The sequence below is a fragment of the Echinops telfairi genome, unplaced genomic scaffold, assembly GCF_000313985.2.
Source record: "Echinops telfairi isolate 266 unplaced genomic scaffold, ASM31398v2 ScPeMD7_7412;HRSCAF=8450, whole genome shotgun sequence".
NCBI classification, from domain to species: domain Eukaryota; kingdom Metazoa; phylum Chordata; class Mammalia; order Afrosoricida; family Tenrecidae; genus Echinops; species Echinops telfairi.
The window spans coordinates 1,510,839-1,527,396 of NW_022111312.1; the positions used below are offsets into that span (position 1 = coordinate 1,510,839).

Here is a 16,558-nt window from a genome sequence, read left to right on the forward strand (position 1 = left end):
GGAAGGCCAAAGGGATCCGGATAGATTACACAGTACTACCTGCACTTCTGGGAGACCCCGCCACCACTCTGCGAAGGTGGGAGGGGCAGCCTGGGGAACCCTGGGGCAGCTCCACCCCATGGCTTCAAGTAAGAATGGACTCTCAGGCAGTGAGCATGGGATTGCCTAGGGTATAGCTAGGTTTTTAACCTTAAGATAAAAACGAACACCAAATGCATGCAGACTCCACAGACAAGGCTGGGAGCTAGCCTCCCCTCCCACGACCTTCTGGCTGCCTGGGGGCGGGGGTGTGAAGCTGCCCAGACCCTTCAGGGTGACTGACATACATGCCTGGCTGTCAGCCGAAGGTGGGAGAAGCCCCCGCCCCAGTGTGCGGTCTTGAACCACCAGCTGTTCCTTCAGCCATGGCCAGCCCTGCCTTTGATGTGGAAGTGAACCTGTCCCACCCCCACCCCCAGGCAGGTGGGGTGAATGATGAAGGCCCAGTCCTGACCTTGAGCTCAGCCCCAAATTTGATGCAGAGACCCAGGCCAGCAGGGCAACCCTCTGAAGTCAGGAGACTGGCCAAAGGGTGGCTCTGAGTCAGAATCGACCCAATTCAAGGCGGTGGAGCCAAGGTTGGGGGTGGGAATGATGTCTGTACCAAAACTGGAAGCGGCGCCCTCATCAGGGAAGTTGTGGGGAACCCAACAGCAGCCGAATGAATCACCCAGTTACTGCTTCAAGTTACACAGTTCACCACGTTGGCGTCTCTGGGCGGAAACCTACGTTTAAACTAGTAGTCGATGCCATCACATGGTTGATATTGCTGTTTGCCAAAGGGCCTGAACCCGCCATGTACTACAGCAATAAAAGCACCGTTTTGCTAGGGGAAGACAAAACAAACCACGGTCACTCTTTCGTCGTTGACTAGTTTGGTACCCTCATCCGCTGGTGGGGATCCTGCACGGTTGGCTCTCCCCCTCCCACATGCGCCCAGGTGATGAAGGACGGCAGCAGGGAAATCGGAGCCGTCTTCAGAGTGGCTGGTGCCTTTACTTTGCCGGAGGCAGGATGTGTCTGAAGGTCAAGTTGATCCGTGCAGCCAGAACCCTCTTGCGGGTGGGGAGGCTGTGATACCAGTGGGTGTTGGTTGGGGGGTTCATCACCAGCAAACTCCCGTGGGCCAGAGGAAGCCTGACCACGTCCACCTGCCGAGCAGGGCTCCGCCCTCGAGAGTCCTTATGCCGGAAGATGAAGTCCCTGCAGGCCCCGAAGGACACGGAGGCGATGGGGCTCCCGGGCGCCAGTTCCCGCTCGTCATCCCGGTGCTCGCCGATGTGGTCTCGGCCATCTGCGTACCTGCGGGGACACCGAGAGGGCAGGCTGTGAAAGACAGCAGCTGTCTTCTGAACTGCTTGGGCTCCCCTGTTGGTTGACTCCCAGAGGGTGACACAGTGCTGTGAGCAAGCGCTGGAAGTCTCCGGAGAGTTCCACAGCGGGGCCAAGCCTGCAGCATGTCACCTTGCTGTCTTGTCGTCGGTATCTTCCTTAAACACCAGAAGCTGAAAACGGGCCTTAGGGCTTTCCTGATCTGGTTGCTACTCACAGAAGGCACGCTGACACAGTCTGATCCCTCCCTCCTGCCCCTGCACCCAGCTGTCTGCTCTCTCAGGTGATCCTGGAGCTGGCTCACCCTCCACCTGGCAACCAGACCACTGCTTCAGGAAACCCTCCCTGGCCGCTGGCCCCAGAAGCGGGCTCTCTACACGGGGCCACACCGCCAAGGAGACGCAGGAAAATGGTGAGACATCGCTGGTGGCCCTGACTCCGCGAGGCCCCTCAGTAGGATCCAAGGCACAGGCCCACTCCACAGCCTGGAACGATCCAGCCCCAAATGCCAGCAGCACTGCTCCGGAGTCACCTGCCTGACACCCTGGACCCCTCACTGGCCTGGCCTGCTCACTCCCTTCAAGACCCCAGTGAAACTTCCTGAGTCTGCACATCAGTCCCACCCCTCCCTGCGCTGTGGGTGCCATCGCCCCCCGAGTGCTACAGCTAGTGCTACAGCTGGGTCCAACCCGCCCGGGGCCACAGGCCGCCGGCCTCTGTCCTGATGGCAGCCAGGCCCACACAGCACAGTTCCACTGACACGGGGTGACCGGCAGCCACATGCAGTCCTCAAGGAGGTCGCCCCATGTGTAAGACAGAGGGTCTGTACCGATACTCAAGGTGTCACCTGTTGACCAGCACGAAGTTGAAGGTCTGTCCAGTCACCCGAGAAACACGATCCCGCACGCGCTCCAGGACGGGAGTCCAGGGCTTCGGGGAGAGCGTCAGGCCGGAAAAGGAGTAGGTCATCCCTGCGTCGCCATAGGCTGCCTGCTTCCTCGGCACCTGGTACCACTTTCCAAACACCTGCACCCTGGCCAGCGCCCCTGTTCAAACAACAGCAGTCAGTGCCACACTATGTAACCCAGTCAGCAAGCACCCCAAACATGTGCTCGCTAACGGGTTACTGTACTTGGCGAGGGGGGGGTGTTTGTTTTGTTTTAGACAAAACGCACCCATGTAAATAAAACAGCAGACACACACAATGTTCCCACATATAGAACACGCAGAAAGGATGGTGTAAAGCCGCTCTGGCATAGAGCACCCATGTGTCTACCCTGCCCAGCGTGAGACGTTTCCAGAGGTGAATTTCGGCCTTGGTCACCTGTCGTCGCCCGCATAACACGCACATCTCACCCTGCTCGTTTCCTGTAACTGTCTGCTGGAGTCTATAAAATTCCCAGCCCCACACTCTTGATCAGAACTGGGGAATACAGGTAGAAGGCAGGAAGAAGGCAGGCTCAGGAGGCCCCCCGCTAACCAGGAATAAACCATCGAAGCTGCATCCATTCCTGGCCCTTCAAGGCACTGTGCCTACCTTCAATGAACTTTCCAAGTGATAAGAAATCGAGACAAGACAGCAACACGGGAAGACAATAACTTGGAACAGGGTGCTTCCAGGCGCGGGGGCTTGTCTGGCAAAAGAATACTCTGTGTGTGCGCGCGCAAGCAAGGTGGGAATCCCAAATGCCCCTGCCCGTCGAATCCAGAACGACTTCAGCCACCCTGGCTAGGGTTTCTGAGACCATCAGTCTTTACAAGAGTAGAAAGAGTCACTTTTCTCCCGTAGATCCCCTGGTAGACTTGAACTGCCCACCTTACTGTGTAGCTCACCCCAACAGCACCACCAGGGCTCAAACCAGGTATCAGACAAACATGGCCATTGAATCAAGGTCAACTCACAGCGACCTCTGCCTCTGTGGGTTTTCCAGCCTGGAATTCTTTACAGGGCTAGAAAGCCACAGTTCTCTCCCTTGTAGCAGCAGCTGGTGGTTTTGAACTGCTGACCTGGCAGTTAGCAGCCCAGCACATAACCACCGCACTCCCAGGGCTGCCTACTCAAAAGTCAGTATGGATTGCGTACATCTTCACGTAAGGACAGCGGGTCCTACACTTAGAGAAAGACTGTCCAGGTCTGACGCACTGCAACCGCTGCCCTCCAGAGAGCAGGCTGGGAAAATAAAGAGGCTTTGCACTGTCCAGTCAGTTCTGACTCAGAGCGACCCTGCAGGGCAAAGAGCTGTCCCCGCAGGGTGCCCGGGACTGTGCTTCCTTCTGGAAGCCAGCTGCCACCTCTTCCACGGGGCTACTTGTGGCTCCCAACTGGTGACATTTAAGTTAGCTGTCAAATGCTCCCGCTGCAACACCAGGAGCCCAGTGGCCACACCCTCAGGTGGCACAGACAGTGAGGTGCTCTACCGGCCCCTGAGAGGTGGGCTCCAGGAGACAGGCCTGTCCACCTGTCCACTGGAAGGCCACAGCCCTGGGATCCCTACGAGTCAGACTCGCTAGATGGCAATGAACAGCAATAGCAGGCAGAGGGCGGGGGCAGGCGGCAGGGCTGTGGTCCATGAACGATGGGCTCACAGCACTCCGGCTATCAGCAGGGTGGGCGGCTCGCCATGTGCCCTGTGGGGCCATCCCAGGTTGACGCTGTGGGTCAATGTGTGGGCTCCTGACCAGTCCAATGACAGCAGCAGCACCAGGAAGCTCTTTACATTCCCAAACGTGCCTGGTCACTGGAATCAGCCGGAGATCTGGTGCCTATGCAGATCCCAGGGCTCCATGTGTCACCTGAACAATCAGGATCTCTAGGGGGAGGGGCCCAGGGATGGGTGTTTTCATCAGCGCCCCTGGTGATTCCAATGGCCGGTCAGGTTTGGGAACCCAGGCTTTTAGACAGCGAGACTGAGGGGCAGGACCCAGCACTCTGAGTGCCAAACAGCAGCCCCCTTCTCTCCCAGGGGCTGGTGAGGGACCACCTTGCTGCGAGATTGTCTCTCACCAGAGCAGCGGGTCTCCATCCTGAGGCACAGGAGAATCCCCTGGGAGCATCCGATAAACACCAGCATCTTGGTTCTTAACAGAAAGTGGAAATTGAATGTTGGCCAGCCTGCAGGTCAAGAGCCCTGGTGGCCTAGTGGGTTACAAGTTGGGCTGCTAACCACAAAATAAGCAGTTCGAACCCACCAGCCACTCCATGGAAGAAAGAGAACCGATCACAATGATCTACATATAACCCCCTCCCTGGGGAATGGACAACAGAAAAGTGGGTGAAGGGAGACATGGGACAGTATAAGATATGACAAAATAATACTAATTTATAAATTATCAAGGGGAATGGGGAGGGAGGGGAAAAATGAGGAGCTGATACCAAGGGCTCAAGTAGAAAGCAAATATTTTGAGAATGATGAGGGCAACAATGTGCAAATGTGCTTGACATAATGGATATATATATGGATTATGATGAGTTGTATGAGCCCCCAATAAAAGATATTTTTTTAAATGTATTGCTACAAAATCATAGAAACTTTATTAAACAATGATACCAAGCTGTGAAGAAGGAAAAAATAAAAAAGGTTACCAAGGCTGGGAAAATGCACAGGGCCAGTTGTGCCCCGCGGTATCAGAGCTGGAGCTGATCTGACGTTATACTAGTTATGCCCAGCACAGCCCTAGTGTTACACTATGACCGTAGTTACACGTAGGCTGGGGTAACTGGGACCCTGGTCCATGGCTGCTGTGATCTTCAGCTGGTGCCGTTCCTCTGCCCAGGAAGCAAGAACACGGTGAGACACCCCCCCCCCCCCAGGTGTTGCAGAGCCGACCTGCTCTCCCCAAACGGAGCTTCTGGACCCAGTTTGCCAGGTCTTTCTTCGAAGGCACCGCTGGTTCCTTTGGTTAGTCGCCACGCCCGTGACACTACCTTTGAAACGCACGCACCACACACACAGCCCTCGCTTACCTGTAAAATAGTCTACTTCCTTCTCCAACTGCTGGAATAGCTCCCCCGCCTCTGCTCTGTCAAACAGGATGGTGTAGTCACAGTCTAGGCCCTCAGCCCGAATGTGCTGCCAGCGGAGGCCTCCCTCCTCTGCGGGGTCTCTTTCCTCTTCAGAGTCTCTCCTGAGCCTCTTCCTTGAGCCCCCCGCCTCTCTTCCTAGCAGAGCGGCCTCTTCACCTGGATCTTGTTCTTCCTCCAAGCTCCTCTCCTGGCCCTTTCCCAAACGGCCCCCGAGAGCCTGCTTCACCAGGAATCTGTCCATCCTGTCTCCGCTAAGGGAAGGATTTGGCACGTGGCTGAGAGCCAGGGAGAGGTTGCACCTAGGCTCAGGGGTGGGAAATCTGTTCTGCAAAGTGGTCTCCTCTTCGCTGTTTTTAAGTTTCCACTTTGAAGCTTCAAACCCCAGCCTGCAAGGGAAGCAGAGGTGGTTACAGCTGGAAAGAATCCTTGGGATTGTCCCACCCCATCGGTGGGTGAGACTCCCAGGTAGGACTATGCATCAGATCAGCAGGTGCTAGCAACAACCGTCCAGCCTACACCCTGCCCCCAAGCACCTGACCGCTTAAGGAGCTGGCAAGGGACTTCACAGGCCACAGTCAAGGTGGAAATTACCCTCCAGCCCAAAGCCCCACTTAGGGATACTGACGCCATCAAGCTGACAGGCTTTGCCCAAAGTCACCCAAGAAAGCCTGGCAGCTAGCTCCTGGTTCTCATCCCTACTCCCTGTCCAACCCACTTAGAAGGGGGACCACTATAATAAAGTTTAGAAAACCTGAACCCAATGCTTAGAGTTGATTCCAACTCAGTGGCTCTGCAGGGCAGGTTCTACGAACCGGCTCACTGGGTTTCCGCTAACTGCAAGGTCAGCAGTTCGAACCCATCAGCCGATCCACGGGAGACAGATGAGGCTTTCTACGTCTGCAAAGATTCAGTCTCTGAAACCCACGGGGCAGTTCTCCTTTGCCCTAGATGAGTCGGCATCGACCTGATGGCAGCAAACGATTTAGGGATCTCTATGAAAGCAGACGGCCACATGGTTCTCCTTCCAAGCGACTGGGAGGGTCTACCCTCCACTTTTCCTGTAGCAGTCGAGCGCTTAACCACTGTGCTACCGGCGCTTCTTCAAACTCAAACGCAGTGTGCCAGCAAGTCAATTCTGACTCATGGCGAGCCAGGGTAGACCTGCCCCCCAGGGGTTTTGAGACTGTAAATCATTACAGAAGTAAAAAGCCTCGCCTGTCTCCTGTGGGGCGGCTGGCGAGTTCGAACTGCTGATTCCCGAGGTTCGCAGGCGGACGCTGTACCGCCCCAGGGCGAGGGTGGCAATACTTAAACGGATATAATCAGGACCGTGAAGGTCTTAATTAATCACCCACGCCGAAATCTGAAAGTCAGAACTGTAGCAAGTGCGTGGGGTGCACGCCCGGGGGTGGCGCGCTGGGTTCTCTGTCAGGTCTCACCGTGGCACTGGGAATCCCGCGAGCACCCGCCTCCGAAGGCGCCGCCGCTTCCGGCAGGCGTCGGCACGCACGCCGGAAACGCGCCGACGTTTCCAAAACGAGGCGGTCTCTTGGCGCCACCTGCTGGCTCTCTGCAGCATCGCAGGCATTTCCGTCCTTTTTAACCGCCTCTGCTGGGCAACGCCGGAAGGTCTGGTGAACTGTTGTCCCTCTGCGCTGGGGACGATTTCGGTGTGGCAGCGGGAGCTCAGCTGTCAGACCCGTGGCTCCCGTTTCTATCTCCTTGGCTCCAGCTGTGTGGGCTCCCCGCAGGTCACTTAAGCACTCTGGGTTTGAATCGTCTTCCTTGTGAAATGTTTGAGGACTTCAAAACCTATGATACGTCCCTCTGCTTTGCTTTTTCTTATCAAAGACATCTGGGCCTGGTTTCTTTCCTGTGACATCATGCTTTTGAGATGTATCCATGTTGGGGTTTTGTACCAGTAGCTGCTGAATTGGCTTGTGTATAAGCAAGCGCGTCATACGGTTCGGTTCAGCCGTTTGGAGGTTTAGGATCACGGTTGCATGAGATACTCCAGTTAATTGGTCTCAGAACAGCATTAGTGATTGTATTCTACCTCCTAATTCAATGCATAGTGCCTGGGATCTTAAAAACTTGTAAGTGGCCACTGAAGGCACGACAGCTGGTCTCTGTTTACCTGGAGACTCAGAGGAAGGAGAGTCAGGATGGGGGAGGGAAGAGGCTATGAGACCAGAAGAATTGGATGGTGCCCACCTACCATGACTGGACGTTTTGATCAAAGACTCCACAGAAGAATCCTGAACAGAAAGGGGGAAATGTATAGCCATTTCAAGTTCTCTTAACTCTAGAGCAGTAGTTCTCTACCTTCCTAATGTTGCAACCCTTTAATACAGTTCCTCAAGTGGTGGTCACCCCCCCAGCCATAAAATTATATTCGTTGCTACTTCATCACTGTAATTCTCCTACTGTTCTGAATTGGGCGATCCCTGTGAAAGGGTCGTTCGACCACCACAGGTTGAGAACCGCTGCTCTAGAGTGAACTGCCCAGGTAGAAAACGTGGAATTCGTGTATGATTTGCTGCATATATTCTCAGTAACAGCGACAAAATGAAGAAAACGCTGTTAACGAACGAAATCGAGTCCTTGCACACACCTGTGTGCCTTTTTTGTGTGTGAATGTAGATTGTTTCCCTTTCACATGTGGCAATACGACAGTCAGTGTACATTTGACTGTAAAGAAGTCAAGGAGCTGCCCAACTGTTCTCCAAAATGACTGTGGGGGCGGAGGATGGTTTTGGGTTGTGGGGTTAGCACATTCAACTGCTCGCCATAAAGTAAGAGGTTCAAGTCTACCCAGAGAGAGGCCTGCGAAGAAAGGCCTGACAAGCTAATTTCAAAAAGAGCCGCTGAAAACCCTGTAGCATCAAAAATAAAATAAAGGTAACCAACTGCTATAGAGGACTAGATTCACAGGAAGACAAGAGAACAAGGGATATCGTTGCTGATGTCAGATGGATCTTGGCTGAGAGCGGAGGATACCGGCAAGATGTTTACTTGTTTTACTGACTATGCCAAAAAGGGCTGATCTTCTGGGGGGTGGGGGGGTGTTTTGTTTTAGTATTTTTTTTTAAATCTTTTTTTGATCTTCCGGTTTTGAGGGGAAGTGGTCTCATCTTGGTGGAGCTGCTGGGTAGGGACTCGGTGGGAGGGGCCTGAAGAGGGGTGGGCGTGGCTAGGAGGCGCCTGCGCTTTTCCACCACTGCACCCCTGCAATGCTCTCTACGGCCAGAGAGGACGCAAGGGAGCGAGGCCGTGCAGGAAGAAGCGCTTGCCCCTCCCGGAAGTGGGCGGGGGTCGTCTCCAGGCCCGTGGCTCTGGTTGGTCGGCACATCGCAGGGGCGGGCCTTGTGGGGGGCGGGTACAGTGAGCCGCGGAGCTGAGCCACCTGGCGTTCCAGGTTGGAGGTTGTAACGGAATATTTGTAACGGGAACTCGGGCGGTCGCAGCTCCTGAGGCTCCTAGGCTCTGGTAAGCGGCTCGACCAGGCTGCGTTTATCGAGCTGATGCACAGCTCTCTCGTCCTTGAGTTCAGTGTGTGTGCTCTGCGTCCCCAGAGGAACCAAATGTGGGGTTTGTCTGCAATGGACCCAGAGAGGACCCCTGGGCCCAGCCCTAGAGAGGTCAGGAGCGCGGGGGATGGAGGACACTGGGGTGACCCATGGCGCCTCCAAGATACCATGTCCTTAGGATTCAATAGACTGGACTTTGGCCAAGAACTGAGTTAGGAAAGTAGGGGCAATTCTGCAAAGGTCTCACTGCTGGTGTTATTTTAATTTCATGGTTTGGATACATAGGGTGCCAAACTTAATTGGCGGTCACTACCTTTTCACACACACACACACCCAAAAAAACCCCAAAACATTTACTCAGTGCCTCTCTGACAATGAAAATGTTTGTACTGTAAGGTCTTTCAGAGACAAGAGACAGAGTGAGACCTTTAATTAGTAAATTTATTGAGGGGGTGAGGTTTGTACGGAACAGGAAATCGAAATGAGGTGAAAGGGGTGGAGGATACCCGCATAAAGGTTAGACCTGCCCTTTATCTAAAGCCGGAGAATTAGCCAACTTAAAAGGTGAGGAAGCCACGCGCGCCGCTATCACAGAAAGGAAGGGAAACTTAGGTTTAATACAGACCCACTATCTACAACAGAGTCTGGGGAAGAGAGAGTTAAACGGCTCTGGTGCCCCACCCACTGCTTTTGCTGAGGGATCAGGCCAGGAAAGGGGAGCAAAAGATGGGGGGAGAGGGGGAACACAAAGGAAATTCCACAGTATTTATGTTTCTGGGTCATCTATAAATTTTGTAGACATGATGAATCCGGTTGGTGTGGATAACTGGCCAGGCGCCAGCTTCGGTGAGCTGACTTCACTTAACCCGGCGAGAAGATGGGCGGAGTAAACTTTGTGAACCGAAGATGGGTCTGCTACTGCCTTCAGTCATACAGCTGCAGGACCCTCGATGTACTATAGCCCATAATCCAGGATAAAGTGTGGGTATCTGCTTTTGCAGCCACTGAGGGACGGGCGGACCATCGTTGCTATGGTTCCATCCGCTCCAGCGATCACTTAGGGAAACTGGTTTAGAAGACCAGAACCCACCATTCAAGCTAGAAAAAACTGGCTTAGGTTGTGGTGGCGGCTGCTGACAGCACTGGCTTTGTAATTACATTTGTGTGGGTGTGCCAGTGTGCGATTTTCCTGGCAATGTTGAGAGATTTCAACAAAACACAAATGCACACAGCTGGGGAGAATTATTGGAACTGGAAAGCCCTGCCCCCCCAACCCGTGGTTTCAGTGGCGGGCTGCTAACTTTAGTCTCCCTCTCAAATGCACCAGCTGCACCCACAGGGTGGGGGTGGGGCAGGGAGTGAGGCTGTGTGGCCGTGAGTATGAACAACTGTGGGTTGGACAGCTGTGACCTTTTATTTGGAGCTGCAGGGAGAGGTAGAGATTGGGGAGAAGGTGGGAATGGGGGGGTTCTGTGTGCCCAGGTACTGGACAAGCCGTGGAATGTGAGTGGCCCATCCCAGATTCCATCAGAACCCCAGACTCTTGTTTCTTCCGCCGTGCTTTATGCTGTGGCTGAGTGCCGGAGGCGCCTGGGGCAGGAGTAGTGTCTGCAGCAGGCCGCTGGGACTTTCTGGAAGGCTACTTGTGACTGTAGTGTCCAATGGCCTGAGTCTGAAAGCCCAACTCCAGGTTGATTCTCAGATGTACTGCTCTCTTCTCTGGTCCAGTTGTTCAGTAGGGGGTGACTTGCGCCACAGCAGTAGAATCTTGTGCCTCGGGGGCCTTAAGATGTCAGCCCTGCCCTGATCTTGGGTTCTGCCTTGAGATTGCGTGTGGAACCCTGACATCCCGTTTGGTCCTCTGAGTTGTCACTGGAGCCGAAGAGCTAGACCGATGGCCTTTTCTGTTCACTCTTTATAGGCTGGGGCTGAGCTGTGGCAGGCCCCCTCCTCCTCTGTTTCCTGTGGGAATCCCTGGGCGGAGCTGTAGGAGTTGGTGATGGCATTGCGTTTGGGGCACAGTTTCAGACAATCCGTCTCAGGTGGCTTGATGGATTGGATTGCCCTCTGAGTTCCTGGATTGGAGAATTCTCTCCAGAGGCCCAGGCTGGGGCCCAAAGGAAGAGAGGACTCCATTGATACTCGGGGGCCTCCATGTTAGGCCCCGATCTTGTGCCACCGAGGCCCCTTCTCTGAGCTGCCTGCCTTGCCCCCAGTGCAGGATCTTCCTCCTCCCTGGCCAGCCCATTCCCGCGCTAGCTCTCTTTGCCATACTTCAGCACAGCCTTCTCTGAGCCAGAGTCCTGGGGCTGAACCAAGATAGGATTTGTCCACTGGATTTTTTGGGCTGCCTCAGCCTCTCCTAACTGTCTGGGATACAGGCCCAGGCAGCTATACAGGGTCCACGGAGCCCGAAAAGACTGTTGGAGCTGCCGTGACAAACGGCTGGAATGGACTCCCTGGATGTCGGTAAGGTAGCCTGCCAGGCTATCTAGGGGTAGGGACAACTCGGGGACCAGGACCAGCCAAGGGAGTTGCGTGGGAGTGGCAATCTTACTAGAGACAGCCAGGTACCTCCAGTAGCTGCTTACTCCCCTGGGCTAGGAGTAGACACAGCTTGCTCAAGAAAGTGCCCTTCCAAATAGTTGCGTCAGGTTGTCTTTGAAGTTGAGAGACAGGAGAGAAAAGCGCAGAGCCTTCTTGAGCCTCAGGTTGGGCCAAAGGCAAAGTAGGCACAGGGTGGCGTGAAGCTGAACCGCATCTTTGGAACCTGGCATCGAAGCCCGGGTGAGCCATAGAAGCTCAAGGTGTGGACACAGCACACGGAGGAGGGAGCCAGAGCTTCAAGTGCACAGAACGAAAACCATGTTGGGGAAAGTATGCACAAGGCTTCCTGAAGTCCCTCTGCCACCTCTGCAGGGGCCAGGAGAGATGCTCACTGGCAAAAATCAGTGTCCCGCTAATGTGGCCAGTTCTGTCTGGGGACTGAGTAGGCCCTGGTACAGTGAGGTGTCCCAGGTGCTGAGAAGAGCCCAAAGGGTGGGAGGTGGCTCTTATGAGGTCAGTGTCTGTATGTCCACCCGACCTGGACAGTGGGCCTCCCCAAAGGGCATCCTCCCCACCAAGAGTAGATGATGTGGGGGGACTGACCGGCCAGGTTCAGTTAGGGTGCTGGGCAGGCAGACACGGGCCATAAGACCCAACAGGTCAGCTCCCAGTAGCCAACCCAGAGAGGCATGGCCTCACCCAAACCTGGATGCCGATTGTTTCCTGGTCGCGTCCTGTCTCCTTTTGTGTTAACACCCACCCCGGGGTGATCCAGGTTCCCCTCAGTGCAAGGGGCATTGTCACGCATTGGGGATTTCGACTTCTGCCCCACGTTTTTCTCCCACTCTATCCAGGAACTTCTAATGGGATCCCTTTCAGAGCTGGTGGTGGTGGTGGCCAGGCACCATCTCGTTCTTCTGGTCTCAGGGTGGTGGAGGCCGAGGCCCACATGGTCCCTTAGTCCATCAGACGAATGCAACTGTGTCCAGGCCTCGATCTTCCTTCTTCCAGCTGGTGAGGGACCCAGTAGTTGCTCCTTAGATGGCCACTTGTAGGGACGCTAGCTAATGCTCCCAGATGGTCACATCCAGTTAATCAGGCTTTCCCAGTGTGCCCTCTGGCTCACCCAGATACCTTCCCCACCTGTAGCCGGGCCAGAGGACAGCCAGGTGCATGGCGAATGCTTCAACCTCCCCCCGCCCCCCTGATCACAAAGAACTCAACAGTGAGTTTCAAAAAGCTAACTTCTTTTTTTAATTTTTTATCTTTTTAAATTTAATTTTATTAATTTTATTTCAAAATCCTAACTTCATAGTACAAATAATTCCAATAACCCATTCCCTGAGTGGTGTAGATATATATAAAAGCCCCCATTCTCATAGGAGCCACCAAAAAAACTAAAAAGAGCCCACACAGTTACCCCTGTCGGGGATCCTTTCCTGCCTAGGCGGCCATCAGTACTGCTTACTGACTCTGTAAGCCATCCGATGCGGTTGAAGGAACGTCTCTTAGATTCTTCTCTCAGTCTCTATGTCTCAGGGGTCTCCCTCTCTGGGATGTGAGCCCAAACGTTGGCGAGCCAGCCAGGTGATCCGGAAACCCTAGAGCCTCAGATATGGGCTAGGGGTCGGGGGGACTCTGGGAGCAGTCCTGGAATGGCTACAGGCCTCTGCATTTGATACCTTAGCACAGCCAGAGAAACCTGGGCCAGGGAGGCCCAGGCACGAGAGGCCAGGGAAGCCTGGGAAAGGTTGCAAGGATTGTTGAATGGAATGGGGGTGGATGAGGCTAAAAAAAGACCCCCGGGGCACTGGTCAGTGTGGTAGCCTGCTGCAGGCAAGCAAGTGACCCAGTGTTTCCTAATCCATGGCTTCTCCCAGCTGTGTGCTACCTACGGCACCCCAACAGATGCTGACAGCAACCAGGGACCCTATTCACCAGACATGAGGTACGGGGCTGGACTGACAGTATGGGCACAGCCTGGCACACCCTCATCCCCTACAGTCCCCCTGCACAGGCGGACTCATAGACTGGACGCACAGAGTCCTGAAGAGAGCAATGTGACGTGCCAGCCTCCCTGCAGCGGGGGGCCAGCTGCCTGCCCCCTAGAGGCCGGGTGATACCTCAAGGAGTCCTAAGGGCATGCCTGCCCGCCCATTGCTAAGCCCAGGACCACGGAAGGCCACGGGCCCTCAAGTATCTAGGAGAGCCAACGGATGCCCTCTCTGCCCAAGACCACCACCAACCACCTGCTGACCGAGCCGGGGGGAACTGTTGTCCTCCCCCACAAACACCTTCCCCCCTCCCCCTGCGACAATGGATGTGGCAGAGCTGTCCTTAGTAGCTACGTTATTCGTCCAGTCACTTGGGGAAAAGGGCTAGAGCTAGGGTTGCAGGTGTCCTGATAGTTACACCCAACTCCCCACTCACGCTTGCGGGTGACATCCCAGTGGGGAGACAGTCCCCGCAGGCTCCCCAGTTTTAAGCGAGTGGAGCACTGTAGCTCTGGAATTGGATGACGCTGGCCTCCCTGTCCAAGAGGCCCCACAGGGACTGTGCCTCTCTGATGGCGAGCCTGGGGGACTGCCTGAGGCTGGGTCAGTCTGCGCACCTCTCCACCACAGCCTGTCTTCTGCTGGATGCCCATAAGAGTGCCTCTCACTTCTCTGTCTTTCCGCCCGGTTTTCCTGGCATCTGGTCACCAGCTGGGTCGCAGTGTTTGCTGATGTGGGGAAATCCCATTGTCCTCTCTCTGCCAACAGCAGTGCCCAGGCCAGCTGATCTGCAGGCCGGACAGGACCGGTGCACCCTCACACCACTTTCTCTGCTTGGCTTAACCCTTCACCCTCCGCACAGCATACCTCGTGTGTTTTAGTCCATGTTGGGACTCCTGGACCCTAGGAGTGGTATTTTGTTGGATTTTATTTGCTGTTGTGGTGGCCAGAGGCACGTCCCTCAATGCCCAGGCCTGAGGGATCATGCGGAAGAATGGCGGTAAGACTGTAAGGGCCATTGTTGGGCACTGGGGCAGATGTAGGGACAACTAGCTCATACTCCAAAATGGCCACACTTCAGTGAGGCAGGCATTCCCAGTGTGTCCTCTGGCCTCACCTGGAGGCTGCTCCTAGGATGGAGGCCAGCCAGGGGCCTAGGGACTGCGTCCTCCTTCCCACCCCCCGTCACAGCGGGTTCCTAATGTCACGGAGTTCCTGTGGGTTACGACTTGGGCTGCTAAGAGCAAGGTCGAGGATGAATCGAAATCAACTCAACATTTTTTTGGGTGGGGTTATTTATAAATCATTTTATTGGGGATTCTTACAGCTCTTAAACCATATATCAGTTGTATCAAGCATATTTATACATATGTTGCCATGTATTTCAAAATATTTTGTTTCTGTTTAAGCCCTTGGTTTTTGAGTTAATGTCATAGTACAAATAATTCCAGTAATCCACCACAGGACCTGGTATTATAAAAGGAGGTCCTTTCCTGTCCAGGCAGCCACCACTGGAAGTAGCACTGCCACCCCAGTCTGTAAGCCTCCTGATGCCAATAAAAAAGTGTCTCTTAGATAGCCTGCGGTCAGTTTTTCATTCTCTCAGCCTCCAGTTATAAGGAGTTTCTCTTTCTCTTTCCCTCCCCGGCTCCTTACCAATCATCTTGGTCTTAAGCCCTGGGACACAAGAGTGCCTAGGGGAAAGAACCAAGTCTCTGCCCTGAGAGGTTATACTTTGGAGGAAGAGAAAGATAATAAACAAGGAAGCAAAGAAGCCAGATCATTTCAGGTCATGAAGGAGACGGCCACTCTGCGGAAGGGTTCCCCAACTAAGGCGGGAAGCTTTGCAGCCAGGGGACAGTATGTGTAAGGGTATAAAGGCCGTCTGGGGGACAAGCTGGGTGTGTCCAGTAGATGTGCAGAGAGGCATGGAGTTGAACTCTGTCAGAAAGCGGGAGCAGTGACCACAGTCTAGGCATTGGGGCATTGGGGGGAGGGGGCTGTTGTAAGCTTACGTAGAAGCCTCGGGAGGGTTTGAACCAGGGACTGTGCAGGCCTGTGGGAAAGAGTAGACCAGCTGGGAATGTAGCTAGAGAAGGGGCAGAACCTGGATGGAACTGAGCTCTAATTTTTGCTCTAGAACCAAGAGGACACATTGGGAGTTTGAATGTGGTGGGGGGAAGGGCAGACAGGAGCATGTCAGGTCTACTGGGAGGGTCAGTGGTCCATTGGAAGATGAATACTTTGAGGTTTAACCTCCAGTGATCTCACAGTCTCCCCACAATCCCTAACATTTAGGCCACAGAAGTGATTTGGTGCAAAACGTTTGCCACTAGCAGCCTTCGTCTTGTCAGCTGTACAATCTCCATATAGGACAGTGGTTCTCAACCTTCCTAATGCGGTGACCCAACCAAGGAATTCTTTTCATTGCTACTTCATCACTCATTTGTGAATCGGGCGACCCCCGTGAAAGGGTCATTTGGCCCCCAGGTTGAGAACCACTGCTATCGGGCTTCCAAAGGAGCCTATGTAGGGTTTCTGAGGCTGTAAACCGTTGGGAGAAGTCCTTGTGGCTCTTGTTACACAGCAAGGTCAGCAGTTGGAAAAACCAGCAGCTGAGGCGTTGGAAACACACAGGGGCAGTTGTACCCAGTTCTACAGGGTCGCCACAAGTCTGACCCACTCCACGGCAGCAGGACAGCTCTTTGTGGAAGCAGACAGCCTCACCTCTGGCCCATGAAGCTGCTGGCGAGTTTGAACCGGGCGACCCAGCAGTTATCAGCCCAACGTCAGCCAACAGAAACGGGCTGCGAAAGTTAGATGAGAATAAGGATCATGAGGCTCATTTTACCGCGGCGACAAGCCCACCGGGTACGGCTGGCTTTGTCTTCGACAAGCTGAGCGGTGGGGAGACTTGCCCCAAACACAGAGGTGGGATGAACGAATGTATCGACTGTACGAGGACATCAGCAGAAGGAAGGCAGCCCTTCTCCACGCCCTGCACAACCACGACCACTCCAAATCCCACCCCAGGGCCAGAAGCCTCCCCTGCACCCGCGCACGAGGCCCGCCCCCAGCCAAGCCCCCACCCC

General features: G+C 54.4%; 1 protein-coding gene and 1 long non-coding RNA gene across 5 annotated transcripts; one reads left to right on the forward strand and one right to left on the reverse strand.

Moving 5' to 3' along the window:
• Positions 1-1,010: 1,010 nt before the first annotated feature.
• ALKBH2 (alkB homolog 2, alpha-ketoglutarate dependent dioxygenase) lies at positions 1,011-6,863 on the reverse strand. Of its 4 annotated transcripts, none has more exons than XM_004709643.2 (4): positions 6,835-6,863; positions 5,336-5,781; positions 2,219-2,417; positions 1,011-1,341 (listed from the first exon to the last, which is right to left on the reverse strand). In XM_004709643.2, exons 2-4 carry the CDS (start codon positions 5,634-5,636, stop codon positions 1,035-1,037), a joined length of 807 nt encoding a protein of 268 aa, XP_004709700.1. In that variant the 5' UTR covers positions 5,637-5,781; positions 6,835-6,863; the 3' UTR covers positions 1,011-1,034. The 4 variants fall into 4 exon arrangements, with proteins under 4 accessions (XP_004709700.1, XP_045152810.1, XP_045152811.1 ...); XM_045296875.1 differs by lacking the exon at positions 6,835-6,863 and adding an exon at positions 6,751-6,797; XM_045296876.1 differs by lacking the exon at positions 6,835-6,863 and adding an exon at positions 6,611-6,712.
• Positions 6,864-8,797: 1,934 nt separating this feature from the next.
• Positions 8,798-15,044, forward strand: LOC123522454. The gene is made up of 2 exons (XR_006680727.1): positions 8,798-8,884; positions 9,724-15,044. It is a non-coding gene; the product is annotated as an uncharacterized LOC123522454 (long non-coding RNA).
• The last annotated feature ends 1,514 nt before the right edge of the window (positions 15,045-16,558 follow it).

Excerpts from the sequence above, each read along its gene's own strand:
- ALKBH2 (XM_004709643.2), bottom strand. The coding sequence starts at position 5,636 with ATGGACAGATTCCTGGTGAAGCAGGCTCTCGGGGGCCGTTTGGGAAAG. Across the intron at positions 2,418-5,335 it reads GGAAGTAGACTATTTTACAG|GGGCGCTGGCCAGGGTGCAG; the intron begins GTAAGCGAGGGC and ends TTGTTTGAACAG. Across the intron at positions 1,342-2,218 it reads AACTTCGTGCTGGTCAACAG|GTACGCAGATGGCCGAGACC; the intron begins GTGACACCTTGA and ends GTGTCCCCGCAG.